This window comes from Mytilus trossulus, chromosome 1 (genome assembly GCF_036588685.1).
Source record: "Mytilus trossulus isolate FHL-02 chromosome 1, PNRI_Mtr1.1.1.hap1, whole genome shotgun sequence".
NCBI classification, from domain to species: domain Eukaryota; kingdom Metazoa; phylum Mollusca; class Bivalvia; order Mytilida; family Mytilidae; genus Mytilus; species Mytilus trossulus.
Window position 1 is genome coordinate 78,018,964 of NC_086373.1, and position 18,030 is coordinate 78,036,993.

The window sequence follows — 18,030 nt, forward strand, 5'->3', positions numbered from 1 at the left end:
GAGAAAACTGTCCACAAGAGATGTTTTTTAAACTGTATGCAATAGGTCTACTATATTTGTTGTATGGAGTTATTGTAAGGTGTACATGTCTAGCATGTAATAGATAATTCCATATTGAATCATCTTAGTGTGAACTTCATATTTCTTTCATTATAAATACTATCAATTTAGATACTAAAAAAATAAAAAATACAACTATGATGTACAGCAAAATAACTACAGCATGTACATGCAATACATTAAAAGATCCTACACATATTGTAATAATTATTAAATGTCATTTTTCCATTTTGTCAATTATCTTTATTCATACTAGGGAAGTTTTTTCGTTTGAATTATTTTTCGAAAACTTCCTCTCATATTTTATAAACATTGCATTTGAGGTCTGGTATAACAATAAGATTTTAAAAACATAAGTGATTTATCTACTCTTTTGTCTCTTTTTCATTTTTTATTCAGGGAATCTATATATGTACCATAAAATAACATTTCAAGTGTTGAAATCTTAACTTAAAATGTGTTTGTAGTTCTATTCTCCCGATTTTATTTTAATACCGGGTAATAAGACGATCAGTACTGCTCCTGTTCCATGGACATTGCCTTGGGGTTATACACTTCGTTAGTGGGTATTTTCAGACTTCACCTTCATAATTTGTCGATAATGAAAAGACATTTATGAATAGTTTTTTGTCGAGTCTGCAACTTTTGTTGCAGAAAGCTCGACATAGGGATAGTGATCTGCCGGAGGCGGTGTTAGCTAACTTCTTAAAAGGTTTATATTTTAAAAGGTGAAAGACCTGGATGCTTCATACATGGTATATAGATGCCTCATGTTACGAAGTTTCTGTCAGTCACATGTCCAATGTCCTTGACCTCATTTTCATGGTTCAGTGACCACTTGAAAAAAAGTTAAGAATTTTTGTAATGTTGAATTCTTTTTTATTATAAGTAATAGGATAACTATATTTGGAATGTGCGTACCTTGCAAGGTCCTCATGCCCGTCAGACAGTTTTCACTTCACCTCGACCTCATTTCAAGGATCAGTGAACAAGGTTAAGTTTTGGTGGTCAAGTCCATATCTCAGATACTATTAGCAATAGGGCTAGTATATTTGGTGTATGGAAGGATTGTAGGGTGTACATGTCCAACTGGCAGGTGTCATCTGACCTTGACCTCATTTTCATGGTTCAGTGGTTAAAGTTAAATTTTTGTGTTTTGGTCTTTTTTTCTCATACTTTATGCATTAGGACTACTATATTTGTTGTATGTAATGATTGTTAGGTGTACATGTAACGGGCAGATGCCATCTTACCTTGACCTCATTTTCATGGTTCAGTGGTCAAAGTTCTTAAGTTTTTAAGTTTTGGTCTTTTTATCTAATATAACATGCCAACGGCTAACTATATTTGGTGTATGGAAATATATTATGATCTATATTTTAGTCCTGCAGGTTTAATTTGACCATGACCTCAATTTCAGGGTTCATTGCACAGTGTTAAGTTTTTGTGTTTTGATCTATTTTTCTTAAACTATAAGTAATAGGTCAACTATATTTGTTGTATGGAAGCATTGTTAGCTGTACATGTCTGTCTGGCATGGTTCATCTGACCTTGACCTCATTTTCATGGTTCATTGGTCTTTGTTTAGCTATCTTGGTTAATGTTAAGTTTTTGTGACAGTTGTAATAAAGCTTTATACTTAGGAATATCAACATAATATCAATGATTAGTAAAGAAGGCGAGACATGTCAGTGTGTGCATTCTTGTTTTATAGTGCATGGAAAGCCACGTATCATGACAAATATTGATTTTCCATTGGAATATATTGGGTGAGTATGTTCTATATGTATGCATTGAATTATAAGATTATATTCACCAAATCTTGTTCTAACTGTTGTATGTCTGATTTACCCGGTATTATAAATGAAATCATGCAGAACTACAACCGCATTTTAATTTGAGATTTCAAAATTGTATAGGTTAGACAATACATAATCATTTTTATGACAATTTAATGACCAATTTGTAGCTGAGGGTTTTAAATGTTCATAAAACATTACCAAGTCTTGTCTGACCAATTTTGAACATATTCACGCCTTCGAGTGACATAACAAAGTTATCCTATCCCATTGTTATATTAAAACCTTAATAAGAAATCGCTTTTTATAGTGTTAACCTGATTAACAAAAGGAACATATAACATATGTAATTGTCATTTCAATGAATGGATTGAAATAGCACGGACACAGTTTTGTTAGGACAACAGGATAAATTGTGCAAACATTGAGCTTTTCTTCTGCTTCAGGTAAATTTTCATACTAATAGCCTTATATTTCCTAATTTTAAAAAGCACTCTATATATATGCTTAATAAATCAACTTTTTAGAATTTGTATATTTTTTGGTAATTATAAAACCCACTCAATAAATTTTAAGAATTACGATCATTCTAACTCCGATGCCTACTGTGTATTGAAGTATTGGTGTTTTTCTCTCTCAACAAGTTCCTTTACTTTACTTATCAGCAGTCTGACATTGTTTTCTTTGACTTAAATGTCCATATCTGGTATTGTGTTTCTTTTTTGAGAAAAAAAATATAACACTAATACCTGATCTGATATTGTTTTCTTAGAGAAAAAAAAAATCTTATGTCTGATCTGGTATTAAAATGAATTCAAATATTATATTACCTTCACCTTTGCCCTCTTTTTTTGTCGTTGTTTCATGTATGTATAATTAAATATCCTTAAGTTGTACAAGAAGATTTAAATATAGAAAATATAATTGTTTTTGATTTAATAGATATTGAAACTTACTTTTGATCATCTCATGGCATCTTGTATAATATGATATATTAATAGACCAAATGTGCTTTTAAAACAATATGCCTGGTATCTTTGATAAGCGTTTTTTTTTGCAATCGATGATAACATATTTACATATTCTTGGCATTGCCTCTGTTTACATTGGAGTCATGTAGGTGGCATTCTCTCAGGCTTTTCTTTGTTAATAGCTTTTTAGTCTCGATTTGAGTTATAACATCTCGATCCATCTTCGGTATACAGCATTTGTAACGTTATGTTCTGTCTTGCTGGTTAACCGTTCTGCAATTGGCTTTACTAAGTGATTGTGCTATTGTCCTGTTCTGTCTTGCTGTTCAACCATCCTGTTATTGGCTCTTCCAAGTGATTGTTCTTTTACTCTGTTCTGTTTTGCTGTTTAACAGTTCTGCTATTGGACTTTTTAATTGATTTTCAGTTTTATTACTCTGCAATGTCTTGCTGTTTAGACGTCCTGCTATTGGATTTACTAAGTGATTGTCAGTTCTATTACTTTGCAATGTCTTGCTGTTTAGACGTCCTGCCATTGGATTGTCTAAGTGATTGCCTGTTCTAATGATCTGTTCTGTCTTGCTATTTAACCGTTCGACTGTTGCATTTATCTACTATTGGCTCTTCTAAGTGATTGTCTGTTCTATTACTCCGTTCTGGCTTGCTGTTTAACCGTTCTACTATTGGCTCTACTAAGTGATTGTCTGTTCTATATCTCTGTTCTGGCTTGCTGTTTAACCGTTCTACTATTGGCTCTACTAAGTGAATGTCAGTTCTATTGCCCTATGCTGTATGGCTATTTAACCGTTCTGCTATTGGCTCTTCTAAGTGAATATCAGTTGTATTGCCTTTTGCTGTATTGCTGTTTAACCGTTCTACTATTGGCTCTACTAAGTGCATATCAGTTGTTTTGCCCTATTCTGTATGGCTGTTTGACCGTTCTGCTATTGGTTCTACTAAGTGAATATCAGTTGTATTGTCCTATGCTGTATGGCTTTTTAACCGTTCTACTATTGGCTCTACTAAGTGATTGTCTGTTCTATTGCGCTGCTCTGTATGACTGTTTAACCGTTCTGCTATTGGCTCTACTTAGTGATTGTCTGATAAATAGACTCACGTTTGAAAGTCAACATAACACTGTTAGTTTGACAGCAGTAGTCGCAGGCAAGACAAAGAATTCTCCTTTTACCTTGTACGATTTTTTTTAATGTTTTACATATGGCAATGTTCTATCTCCTTTGTCCTGGAAAGCGTGTTTCCAATCCAGACTTGGCATTTATTTGCTATATTATGTTGTCTAACCACAGGATATAACTTACCAAACTACAAGTATTGTAATAGGAGAAACACTATGGGTGTAACTTGTGCAGTAGTGACTGCTGACCCATGTATGTTGGGGCTGGTGACAGGGAATGTTTACTCATAAGCTTTTCTGGAAATCTGCACCTTTCAGTTCTAGTGGAGAAAAAACCCAACGAAGAACATTTCTCAGTAAGGCCTCGATAACATACAAAATGACATGTATATCCAAAATAAACGTAAAATAGACGAGATCATTACATAAAATAATCATTCAACAAATATATTACCCCATTTTCTAAGCATAGATAAACACACAACATGGATGTCATAATCAACTGCTTAAATATTACTAAAGATTAGGGACTTTCTCAAATTTTCCACGTAGTTCAGTATTTTTGTGATTTACTTTTTTTCATATAAGAAATTTTGACATAGTTTCTAATATCCAATGTCACATATCATTGATTTTGATATAATATTGTTTATTCATATTTAAATAGGAATCAGTAGTGTACTTTTAATTTGTATAACTTAATCCAATTTCCATGGGTCAGGAGCAACCATAATTCTACTATAAGTGGAATAAAATTGATTTGCAGGCCACTGATACTGAAATTAAAACACCAAATGGTATGAACAATTCCAGTCTCCATGTACAAGATAATTCTTTTGAAATTTAGAAACTCATTGGTTCATGATGTTGATTTATTGTTGTAACTGCTTTCATTAAGCATTGTCGACTTTCCAAAACGTGAATTCGACTTTTCATGTTTTTGTTATCCCAACAAGATAATCATAGCATCAGTATGAATAGAATTAACACTTTATACCTTTAGCATTTCGAAAGCACTTTTCTGTATTTATGTTCATCAGTAACACTCAAACTTTAATATTTGAAACCCAAAATACTTAGAAACGAAGCCAAAAACTACCACAAATTCACATAGCAAGAATTATTAAATCTATTTTATATTAACTTTGACTAGGAAGTTAGAACATAAGTTTCAAAGAATTTTTTAATTAATCAAACGTGAATTTTAGAGAGAAAAATATAAATCGTGTCAGTACAGAAAAAAGTAAACATAAAATAATACCGAACTCCAAGAAAAATTCATAACGGAAATTTGCTTACCTTATTGTAAAATGAAACTTTTCGTTCAAACTCATCACATACATGGAAAACAACTGTCATATTTTAGACTTGGTACAGGCATTTCCTCACAAATTAAATTACGAATTAGTTCTGATTGTATATCTATATAAACCTTTTAGTTGTATGACAGGCGCATGTAATTCAATTATAATGTCAACAATGTATGACCAAAACAAACAGACATAATGTGTAAAAATGTAAAATAATTTGGGTGCAGAAGTCAGATATGTGATATAATTTCAATAATTATAAAAAAAAAACTATTTTAACAAACACAAATTGTCATTTTTTGTTTTAAAAATGTCCTGTACCAAGTCAGGAATATGACCATGGTTATATTACAGTTTGTTTCTGTGTGTGTTACATTTTAACGTTTTGTTTCCGTTGTGTCGTTTTTTTTCTCTTGTGTTTGAGTGTGAATATACATTACTATAAGACGTGTCACGGTACTTTTCTATCCAAAATTCGTGTGTTTGGTTTTGATGTTATATTTGTTATTCTCATCGGATTTTGTCTACTGCTTAGTCCGTTTCTGTGTGTGTTACATATTTATGTTGTGTCGTTGTTCTCCTCTTATATTTTATGCGTTTCCCTCAGTTTTAGTTTGTTACCCCGATTTTGTTCTTTTCTGTCCATGGATTTACGAGTTTTGAACAGCGGTATACTACTGTTGCCTTAATTCATGTATAACTGTAAATTATTTTACGTAGGGCAATTTTTTTCTCCTCGGTCCTTGAAACCTTCTCGAAACCTTGTTTCAATTGAGATCAATTTGCTGTATCATGTTGTCTAACCACAGGATATACCTGACCAAAATATAATAGATGTAACACTGTGGGTGACTTGTACAGCAGTGACTGCTGACCCTTGTATTTTGTTGCTGGTGACAGGAAACATGTTTCAATAAGCATTTCTAAAGTTTTGTACCTATTTAATTTGGAAAAAACTACGAAGAACGGTTCTTTGTCAAGCCTCGATGACATACAAAATGGCATATATATCCAGATTAAACATAAAACAAATTTTAAGAACAACAGATAGACGAGATCATTACCTCAATTAATTATTCAACAAAACCCCATTTTCTAACCATTGATAAACATTAAACATGAATGTCATAATACGTCTGCTTCAAGATTACTATAGAAAAGGGACTTTCCGTTTTGAATTTTCCTCGTAGTTCAGTATTTTCGTGATTTTACTTTTTTTCATGTAAGAAATATTTGACAAAGTTAATTTCTGATATCCAGTATCAAATATCATTGATTTTGAAATAATATTGTTCATTCATATTTACTTAGGAATCAGAAGTGTACTTTTAATTTGTATAATCCAATCCAATATCAATGGGCCAGGAGCAACCATAATTATACTATAAGCGGAATAAAATTGATTTGCAGGCCACTTATACTGAAATTAAAACACGTAATGTTATGAATAATTGTACAAGATAATTATTTTGAAGACAACTCTGGTTCATTTCTGCTCAGACACTACTGCTCCGAACAACTGATGACTACTGAGTAAACTCATTATAGATACCAGGATCTATGATCGGTTGATGATACTTTTGAGATCACCAGATTTGTTTTTAAAAATCACTGTAAATTACGTAGACATGAGAAACAAGTTTCTAAGCATACTTTTTCAGAGGTAAATAATCTTTAAGATAGTCTAAAGTTTCTCTTATTCACAGATGCTTTTTCACTCTTTTCACATTCAAAAGTGATGTAACAACAAGATTGTGCTTGATTTGACTTAAACATCAATGGTTATATTCCTCTATTTAACATATTTATTTGTCCAAATCAATCTGCTTTCCTGTAAATAAAAACAATTAAACAACTTTATTTTATAATCAAACTACATTGGTTTATTTTGGTTGTTATTTATTTTGGACTACATCAACCATTACTATTAATCGTTCATCAAACGTATAGCTGCATTAGATCAAAGTAATTTAAATTTCGATTTCTATTTTTATTACTTCAAACTTCATGTTATTCAATGATCGAAGTCAACATTTGACTTTGTATAATGAAGTGTTAATAAAAGTGATAGTTTTTAAAAGTTGATGTTAAAACAGATTTAAAAGGTAACATGCATGAAATGACTAAGCTTAGTATAGGTGGGAAACTAGATATAGGTATAGAATGACAAGTAGGAACAGCTCAAAGTACAACAGGTACACTATTCTATTGATTATTATACATATACAGAAAATCTTTGTTCAAATGTAAATATTCCACTATTTAATTTTTTCGATTAAATCAAATCAATTAAAGTAAATTCACGTTTATTGTTTTTTCATCTCACTTTGTTTGTTTAGTAGAATTCGTATTGATTTTATTTGTACCGTGATATTGAAGATCTAATTTTGTCGTCATTTGCTTTCAGAATGGCAGATATTATTACACCACGTACTCTAAGTGATACCAAATCACTGAGGATGCTTATACAAACTGAAGATCCAACTTATTATGGGTTGAAAAAGTTGAAGATAAAAGGAAAAGATCTAAACGATTTACCTCATTCTGTATTCAATATTTTGGAACTAGAAGTGTTAGAACTAAGTCCAGAACGCGAATCATGTCTTGATTATAAACTTCCAGAACTTCCACACGCAATCGGAAAATTGGTCAACTTGAGGGTTCTTATTCTGGATACTAATGAATTGGAAACTTTGGCACCGGAAGTAACATTATTGGTGAGTTTGGAAAGACTTGTTCTTAGTAATAACCATTTATGTAGCTTACCAGATGGATTTATGAATCTTAAAAATCTTAAAAGTCTTCATTTGTCTAACAATGAATTTAAAGAGTTTCCATTAGAGCTTTGTGATCTGGTAAATTTAGAATTTCTGGATATGTGTGACAATTTGCTCGAGGATCTTCCTGTGAAGATTTCAAAGATGAAAAAGCTCCATACGTTACTTCTATGTTTCAACCAATTGAGAAAAATTCCAAACAGTATTTGTAAAATGTCTGAGCTGCGCTGTCTATGGCTAGGAAACAACTTATTAAAGTCTCTCCCAAAAGACTTCGGACAATTGAAGAATATTGACTGGGACTGGCGGTATATTTCGTCGTTACTGGATAATAATCCGCTTGTTCGTCCTCCGATAGAAGTATGTCGTCTGGGAATGGATGCAATAGAAACATATCTCAACAACAACAAAGGAAAGCGGAAGACTCGAGGTAATGCTTCGTATGGAAACAGACGGTAAATACATTTCCCGACTAATTGGAAATGATGTGGATTCCCGAGTAATTACTTTGTTATCATTCATATCTCAAACACAAAAAATTTAGTAAAATTTTGAAATTGTTTTATTAGTTTAGTTGTTTTATTATTTCAAATGTAACGATGTTAAAGTTTTTGTCGACACTCATAATGACAAAGTTTTTGTATACTACATCATAAAACCCGATATGATTTATTAGTTGTTTAAACATTATAATATTTACCATTTTTGAAAATGCATATGAAAAATATTTATGAACAGATTGGGTTTTATGATCCAAATTAAATCGCATAACTGTGACCAAAACGTCAGCTATTTATGAGACAAGGACACTCTGTGTTTGCATATGCATATATATTTACATTATTACCAAGGTTAAATCAAAAAATATTATTAAAATACAAAGCAGTTGTTAATCAGCATTATGCATTACAAGCATACGTTAATGTATGGATATTAACATGGTATGCAAGATTTTAGTAGAATTGATAACAATATTGCAAACAATTTTACTTAATATATCCTGAAATGAAGGACAGAACATATCGCTTCAAAGAATATATATACTAGTATAACATTATGTGAAAAGGGGGAAAGGATACAAAGAGGTAATAAAAACCCCGAAAATCAGATAACACATAAAAAATTATGGAAAGCAGCAAATCACAGTTCACAGCAAACTGATTCAAACATAGATTAAGATTGACCAACATAGTGATGAACCCAGGCTCTCCGAGAAAGAATAGACAGTTCCTGTTTATTTGTTGCACCCGTCGTTTATGTTTCTTCTGGTGGCTTTTTTCAATGGTAATCACATCATATCGTTTATATTATTGTATACATTGTTGTATACATGGAAAAATAAAAACTTACAAGTAAAAGAAGAAATGTCAAATCATGACATAAAAAAACAACAATAAACTTATAGAAATTACACAGAGACTTAAGATTAAACAACACGACCCTTAATCAAGGGTTTATTCAAGTGCCTTATAGGATAAGCAGTAATTAAACCAAAGAACACACTGATCTTGTTCAATCAAATTCAACTCAATTCGGTACTTGCTAATCCATACACCGTTTCGTGTTATACTCTAAGTCTAAATCAAATCTACATCTAACGTGAGGGTGCCAAGATTGTATCCATTTTTTGATATTTTTGTCTATGTTCATTACCATAACAAATGCTTATTCTGTTTATTTTGTATAAGAACCCTTATTAACTGTAAAGTTTCACCTATTTAATTTTGAATCGATATTGAATCATAGAAAAACGGGTTTGAATCAAACTCCAAACAATCCGTGATTTTGTTATGAGGAGTATCCAAATTGCATCCCTGCTAACATGTGTAACCTCGCCACATTATTTATGTATGCACCTGTCCCAAGTCAGGAGCCTGTAATTCAGTAGTTGTCGTTTGTTTAAGTGTTACATATTTGTTTTTCGTTCATTTTTTTTTTATTTAAATAAGGCCGTTAGTTTTCTCGATTGAATTGTTTTACATTGTCTTATCGGGGCCTTTTATAGCTGACTGTGCGGTATGGGCTTTGCTCATTGCTGAAGACCGTACGATGACATAATAGTTGTTAATGTCTGTGTCATTTTGGTCTCTTGTGGACAGTTGTCTAATTGGCAATCATACCACATCTTCTTTTTTTATATTAAATCTGAAAAAATTTAATAACTTATGTTATGTTTTACTTCTTCAAATGCATTTTGTATTTAGAACAATTTGACAATATTCCATACTTACTATTCATATCTTAATAAATGGATGTCTGTAAATAAAGGCAACAGTAGTATACCGCTGTTAAAAACTCATAAATCCATGGACAAAAAACAAAATCGGGGTAACAAACTAAAATAGAGGGAAACGCAAAATGTAACATATTGTAATTGCTTATTTAAAAAAAAACTTTTTGGGGATTGTATAATTTATTTTTTCTAATATAAACTTCCTATGTTCGTATATATCGTAAAAGCTTTGTGCATATTTGAATATAGTAACGTGTAAAAAGTCAAACCATAAAAAAAATAAAATTGTTTAATCTATGTCTCTAGGAAAAATGCAAGATTTCTTCTGCCAAAAACCAAAAGAATGAAAAGGTAGTTTTGAGTGAAATAAAATGCGCATTCAACAAATACACATAGGAAAGAACAAAAGGATAAATTCGAGTGATCAAAAAGAAAAGCCGTTTCTATCCCACTAGCGTAACCCATCGTGCTGCTTTTTCAAGACAAACTCCAAGGGAAAATGATTAAGAAGGAATGAGAGTTTGAACACTATAAAATCTAGTTTTGAAGACCTCTTGGCGACTTTCTGCTGTTGTCTGTTCTATGGTCGGGTCGTTGTCTCTTTGACACATTCCCCATTGTTATTCTCAATTTTATTATACAATATGGACTCTGGCCTTTGTTAGTCTTGTATTATTTTAATTGTAGTTTCTTGTGTACAATTTGGAGTTGAGTATGGCGTTCATTATCACTGAACTAGTATATATTTGTTTAGGGGCCAGCTGAAGGACGGCTCCGGGTGCGGGAATTTCTCGCTACATTGAAGACCTGTTGGTGACCTGCTGTTGTTTTTTCAATGGTCGGGTTGTTGTCTCTATTGACACATTCCCCATTTCCATTCTCAATTTTATGATAAAATCTGATGTTTTCCTTCATAGGTAATTTATGATGTAAACATATAAATATATTAATTTATTTTGTTATACTATTTATCCATATGTATAGTTATGTTGTGCTTCATTTACTCTAGGTTTTTAATTCCTTTGAACCATAATGATTTTTTCCCTCAATGGGTTGTTTACTTCATATTTGATAATGTTAGGTGTTAATTTAAATATTTTTTTATTGAAAGTTAAAAATACGACATAATATCAAAGACATATAAATTGAAATAAATTATTTATTTTCACTAAAACATACAAGCCATCATAGTCACGCATTTGTATCATTTTGTTGGGTTTAAACATTTACATAAGCGCATTGAATTGGTATTAATTCTAGTTTTTATTTCATTACATATCAATATGTAAATGTAACTCCTAATGCAATTCTCATTTTGTTATCTATGTTTTCTCATTCAGGTTTCTGTGATTCCAGGTCAGTGACCTTTTAAATCTTCTCTTTTAAGGCTCTTTGCATATAATTATGTTAGGGTCAATTGAGACATTTTTGCATATCTTAATCATTCTGATATTGTATCGTTTAGAGAAGAGAGAATTGACGTTCGCTATTTGATCAATAACACTACCTGAACATTTTGACAGTTGCGACAGCTCCTAAAGTTTTAAATGTATACATTATATTTTCAAACAAGTAAAAATTCAATAGTTTTCATTTGAATTCATTTTATAAGGGCGACCTGAGATTGGTTTTGGTGTTAGGTCAAGACTTCTTTTGATTGTTTAGTACATATCTTTTGATTGTTTAGTACATTACATTGGGGTTCGTGTTGCTTATTCCTAAGTTTTCTATGTTGTTTCATGTGTACTATTGTTTGTCTGTTTGTCTTTTTCATTTTCAGCCATTGCGTTGTCAGCTTATTTTCGATTTATGAGGTTGACTGTGCTTCTGGTATCTTTCGTCCCTCTTTTACACTGTCAATGAATAAAGCATCCTTGCCTTTCATACAATCGAATATGAGCGTTCCTGGTAAATGTAAATCCAGACCATTGTTCGGACGTACCAAATTAATAAAAGTGTAACATTCTTCGCTGATAAACTTAGAAATTATTAAGTATGGAATGTGGTTCAACTTACCTCATTCGAAGTTGGCATTTGATGGATTTTTATTTTCATGACCGCGTTTGGTTAAATAGCTCCTCACACAATCAAGCAGCTGTACATTCTTGATTTTGGAATTAGTTGGATTGAGCCTTTTTTTAGTGATCATCAACCCAACAATTCGTTGAAGATGCACACATTTATTAAGTTTAATTTTCTGTTTTCAAGCACTTGGTCAATTACGCTGCTGTGATATTTTTTGTTCTTGAGGGTAAGCTCAACTCAGCAGTATGTGATTTGGTACTGACATGATCTACCTGTCATACCTTGTTTTATATCATCAGTTCACGAATTTTAAAATAACAAGAATGTGTCCATAGTTCACGGATGCCCCACTCTCACTATCATTTTCTATGTTCAGTAGACCGTGAAATTGGGGTCAAAACTTTAATTTTGAATTAAAATTAGAAAGATCATATCAAAGGAAACATGTGTACTAATTTTCAAGTTGATTGGACTTTAACTTTATCAAAAACTACCTTGATCAAAAACTTGAACCTGAACTTCACACTATCATTTTCTATGTTCAGTGGACCATAAAATTGGGGTCAAAACTATAATTTGGCATTAAAATTAGAAAGATCATATCATGGGGAACATGTGTACTAAGTTACAAGTTGATTGGACTTCAACTTCTTTAAAAACTACCTTGACCAAAAACTTTAACATGAAGCGAACGGACGCACGGACGCACAGACGGACGAACGAAGGCACAGACCAGAAAACATAATGCCCCTCCACTATCGTCTAGTCGTTCTTGAGACTGATTTAACAATCGTACTTTTATATTTGAAAGTTCTTTGCGAAAGTTAACCTGGGCAGCGTTAATTTATTCGTTTAAATATCTTTAATTGTCATTATTGAACATCAGCGTATTCAAAAGCTTTTTGTGGATATATATATGTTTTGGAATTTCTAAAGAAAGTTGGGTTGTAGGAGATTTTTGGGTTTATAAGACTTTAAAAAAATAATTTGTGAAGAAAAAAACATATGGTGGTGCGCTTCTTTTTTTGCTTCGGCCCTCTGAAAGTACCCAATTTTTTTCCATTTTTCATCAATTTTTACCCATTTTTTGGGCTATTATCATGAAGAAAAATCACAGTTCCATAATTTAACTTTTTTCATACTCTCAATAAAGATGGAGGTGACCAATCTGAATAAATTTAACTACAAAAAAACTATTGGTCGGTGTTAATATAAGAAAGTTTTATCATATTTTGATGTTTTTTCGTGTCAAATTTACCATGTTGTCAATTTTGCAATTTTGTAATTTTTCTTTTCTTTAAGAACTAAATGCATATTTTTTTAAACTGCCTTGTTATAAATGACTAAAAAATACATATCTATGGAATTTGAAAATAAAAAGTTATATGGGATGTTTATGTTTCTGGTAAAGTCATTTTTTGTACCCCTCACCCATTTTTCTCAAAATTTCACTGAAACAGACTGCCTTGATTAGTCGAAAATTTGAAAATTTCATTATTCAAAAACTACTTATTGGAAATACACAATTCTTTAACAGAGTTAAGTTTGATTATGATAATTATCAAATTCATTGCTATTTTCCACTTATATCATATGTTTTGAAAATAATTCCAGAACGAGATTTCAATGAGACTGAACGAGACTGAAATGTCAGAAGAATACATCATTAAGACGACTGTGTTGATCTCCGAGTCAACGTGTTTATTACAGGTAGAAGATTACAAACAAGAATATTCGTGAATAAACTCTCATTAAATACTATGCTTAAATACTTACAATTTCATAATCATCTAATATTCAATGCATACATGAATTATACATTAGTTTTATTGTCCTATTTCATATCATTTGTACACATGAAAACATATTCTGCCGGTTTTTCTTAATTATTTTTATTGTATTTTGTCATATTATTTGTTGACATGAAAGTATGTTGTACCGTTTTTTGTTTATTTTTAAGCCGAAAACAAATTAATTCAGTATGAGCATTATTCAATATTTCTTTATGAATTGAATATATTATGTCTGGTGCAAATTTAAAATTTCAATCCTTTTATCTTTGATAAGTTTAATTACATGTATATATTTTACTTATGTGAAGGTTTATTCTACCATGTTTTGATAAAATTTAATAAAAATTACTTCAAGTCGTTTGTTGCTATGTTACATACTTGTTTGTTTGGTTTTTTTTAAATTATTTTTACATAAATTAGGCCGTTTAACATAGTTTTCTCGTTTGAATTGTATTACATTAAAAAAAAGCTTTGTCATTTTGGGGCCTTTTAACGCAAACTATGCGGTAAAGGCCTTATTCGTTGTTGAAGGCTGTACATAGTTGTTAATTTCTGTGTCATTTGGTCTCTTGTGAAGAGTTGTGTCATTGGCAATAATACCCCAATTTCTTTCAAAATACCCTTTGAATCTAGTATATTTTTATTTTTCTATAGTTTATCGTTTTAGAATACAGTGCACTCTTTGTATATAAATTTATTACTATAACCATGCCAATAGTTATAATACAAACGATGATGTTTTCTAAGAAAATGCCTGTACCAAGTCAGGTTTATGACAGTTGTTACTTATCGTTTGATGTGTTTTGATTTTGCCTTTGATAAGGGAATTTCCGTTTTGAATTTTCCTCTGAGTTCAATAATTTTGTGATTTTACTTTTTGGATGTCCTTGAAATCAATAATAATAAAAGAGATAAGAAAGTCGCAGAGACGAACTATTAATGCAAAACCTATCCTGTTTTGCTCAAATAACAAAGCTGGAAATTATTTTATTCGGTGGTGGTGAAAAGGACAAGAAAACGTGAAATATTTAAGAAAATATCTGGAATGGATTGTGACACAATCACTTGATAAAATCCAACTAATATACGTGATGGTGATCGTAGGTACTTGTGTGCTGATGACACTAGTTCAGACTAGACATTTCCCGCATTTGATAGTGTTATTGTCTATGAGTTCTGCTTAACACAAAATTATTAAATATGTTAAGTATGCTATCTAACAGCTTCTTATCACAATTTTGATAGTTAGCTGATAGAGAAGACCAGAACTTATATGATTATACTTAATTAACACAAGAAGGGTTTTGAATAGTTATTGGAATACGACTACACATGCATACGAACGTTATATTTCGATTAGATGAATATATCAGTACAAACATAATCTCCGAATACAGATGTTGTGTTTTATATACTGTTGTTTTTCTTTTTTTGCCATGGCTTTGTAAGTTTTAATCGACTTAATCAATTTATACGTTCATTTGATTTTCGTCTTTTTCTTTTTTTGCCTGTCTTTCTACCCTGCTTCTGCTCCTTAATTCGCTTTCTCCCATATTAATTTGCACCTCTGATTAATTTAAACCAATAAAAAGGTTCTCAGAAATAGTATTGCCTAGTTAGATATTTGAATCCTGTCATTATTTTAGAATTTAAAAGCATGTCTAAATAAAGGCAACAGTAGTATACCACTGTTTAAAAGCATAATTCGATAAAGCAAAAATAATTTGGGTAACTAAAAACAAACAAGATTTCATGCGAAAGTTGGCTAGCCACAAAACCAGGTTCAACTCACCATTTTGTCTTAAAATGTCCAGTACCTAGTCAGATAAATGGCAGGTGCTATCTTAAAATTCGTTTCTGTGTTTTTGCATTGTCTTTTTTTTTTTTGTAAATTTGTTCACATGAGTTTTTTCTGTTGTTTTGATGTTTTCCTCTTATAGTTGATGTGTTCCCCTCGGTTTTTAGTTTTTTTTTAGGTTTTTGTCTCAATCAATTTATGACTTCCGAACAGCGATATACTACTTTTGCCTTTATTTAATTATTTTGTGCAAAGAGCTTGAATATCATTGTGTAGAATGTGGTTGGAGGACCTCTAGCAATCATAGAAACAGACTTACTGGCTGTTTTTTAGTCATTTGAACGAAAAAAATTGTTGGTGGTGTATATTTCACTAAGACAGCCATTAAAGAACATTTAAATAATATACAGAGGCCGACATACGATTGACATGTACACATTGAACTCTTCTTAAACCTATGTTCATGTTACATTTTACTTTCACGGAGCTAGCATAATCACGGTGAAGAATAGTAACGGACGTATCGTGTTTTTTTATACGTTTCAACAATAATCGGTTTCTCCAACGGACCAATCGCGTTTTGATTCAAGACACACAATAAGACATTTTGACGAAGTCATAAAAGTTTGTGTTTATATGATTACGAACGCCACCAATAATCCACTCATCGCTTTTCCAAACAGCCCCACAAAACAAGACAATCGACCGAACATAGTTACCAAATATGTAGTTTCCGTTCAAGTACACAATAAATAATTGTTTTGATTTTTGTGTTTGCACAAAAGTGGTTCCAATATGTATTGTGCATGCAATGAAGGAGACCTTTTTTCTATAATCTTATATAGCGTATATTTGAATGGAATGGTTATCAAAGGTCCCATCATTATAATTTTATACGCCAGACGCGTGTTTCGTCTACATAAGACTCATCAGTGACGCTCAGATCAAAATAGTTATAAAGCCAAACAAGTATGGAAACCACACCATTGATAACTGTGTTTTAGTTATACAAAGTGTGCTGTATATATTTTTTTGATCGAGTTTGTACTCACATTGTTAATCCATATAAGTAAATCAATCACTTATTTTTTTTTTGTCTTAAACTGTTTTATAATATAACTAACGAAATAACTAACACAATTTATTCAGTTAAAATACAGTACAAAAGGATTTTCTCTGAAATACATGATAATAAAGAAAAAAATAAGACAACCATTTTATTACGTATAACAAACAATAGACAAAACACCTACATCAATTATGTCATTATTCCCATCATTCTATTAAGGATATATTTGTTTACATACATAAGAGATCTGTTGAGAACATCAAGTCGCCGTAAAGTGCATTAAATTTCAAAATATCAAAATAGTCTTAATTACAAAATAATGTTATAATATTAACAATGTCATCATAAAATAAAACTCCTATCGTCTCCATAGAGGTTGCATTCACATATAGAATGAAGCCCATATTCGTTATCAATAAAATGTTTAATTAAATATATTTTTTTTATCAAAAGGTGAATTGTTATAATATGCATTTTTCGATTTGAAATTTTAGAAATTCTTAATTATTAGAACTGTCTGATATACTGTTTCGAGATATTCAACTTTGTATGAGTATCAGGTTTATATTCCTTTTTAGCTTGAAGTAGGTTCGTAATTTGTTTTTTGTCTTTATCTGAAATATTTTTCATGTCTTTTTTGTAAAGTTTTTAACTGCAGATATGATTTTTCCCTCCTACAGGGTTCGTTAAACCTTTATAAGTCAATGCATGGTAAAAAAAAGTTGTAGAATCTGAAAAATGTATTTGTTAAAGGTACAGTCACCCTCTTGGATTGGCTTATATGCTAATCTAAAAAAAAGAGGGTCTTTATACAAATATAGCCAGTATTAACGAGACTACAAAAGATCAAATAGGAATCGGGTGGTGAGCAAGTTCTGTCATATTTGCAATATTAGAAGCATAATAAGTGACACTAAGTACAAATTTAGAATATCGTATGTGAACCATTTTAGATGCAAAACTAAAACAAACGTCTTTTCCAAATCAGCATTTATATATGTTGTTAATCTTTTGTCCCGGATAAGAATGTACGGACCTCGCAATATTTATCAAAGGGACC

At 31.2% G+C, this 18,030-nt stretch overlaps 1 protein-coding gene across 2 annotated transcripts; it reads left to right on the plus strand.

Moving 5' to 3' along the window:
• Positions 1 to 2,228: 2,228 nt before the first annotated feature.
• Positions 2,229 to 8,613, plus strand: LOC134710220 (malignant fibrous histiocytoma-amplified sequence 1 homolog). 2 transcript variants are annotated; one of them, XM_063570480.1, is made up of 2 exons: positions 2,229 to 2,305; positions 7,683 to 8,613. In XM_063570480.1, the coding sequence occupies exon 2, from the start codon at positions 7,684 to 7,686 to the stop codon at positions 8,509 to 8,511; it is 828 nt and encodes a 275-aa protein (XP_063426550.1). In that variant the 5' UTR covers positions 2,229 to 2,305; position 7,683; the 3' UTR covers positions 8,512 to 8,613. The 2 variants fall into 2 exon arrangements, with proteins under 2 accessions (XP_063426550.1, XP_063426542.1); XM_063570472.1 differs by lacking the exon at positions 2,229 to 2,305 and adding an exon at positions 7,285 to 7,470.
• The last annotated feature ends 9,417 nt before the right edge of the window (positions 8,614 to 18,030 follow it).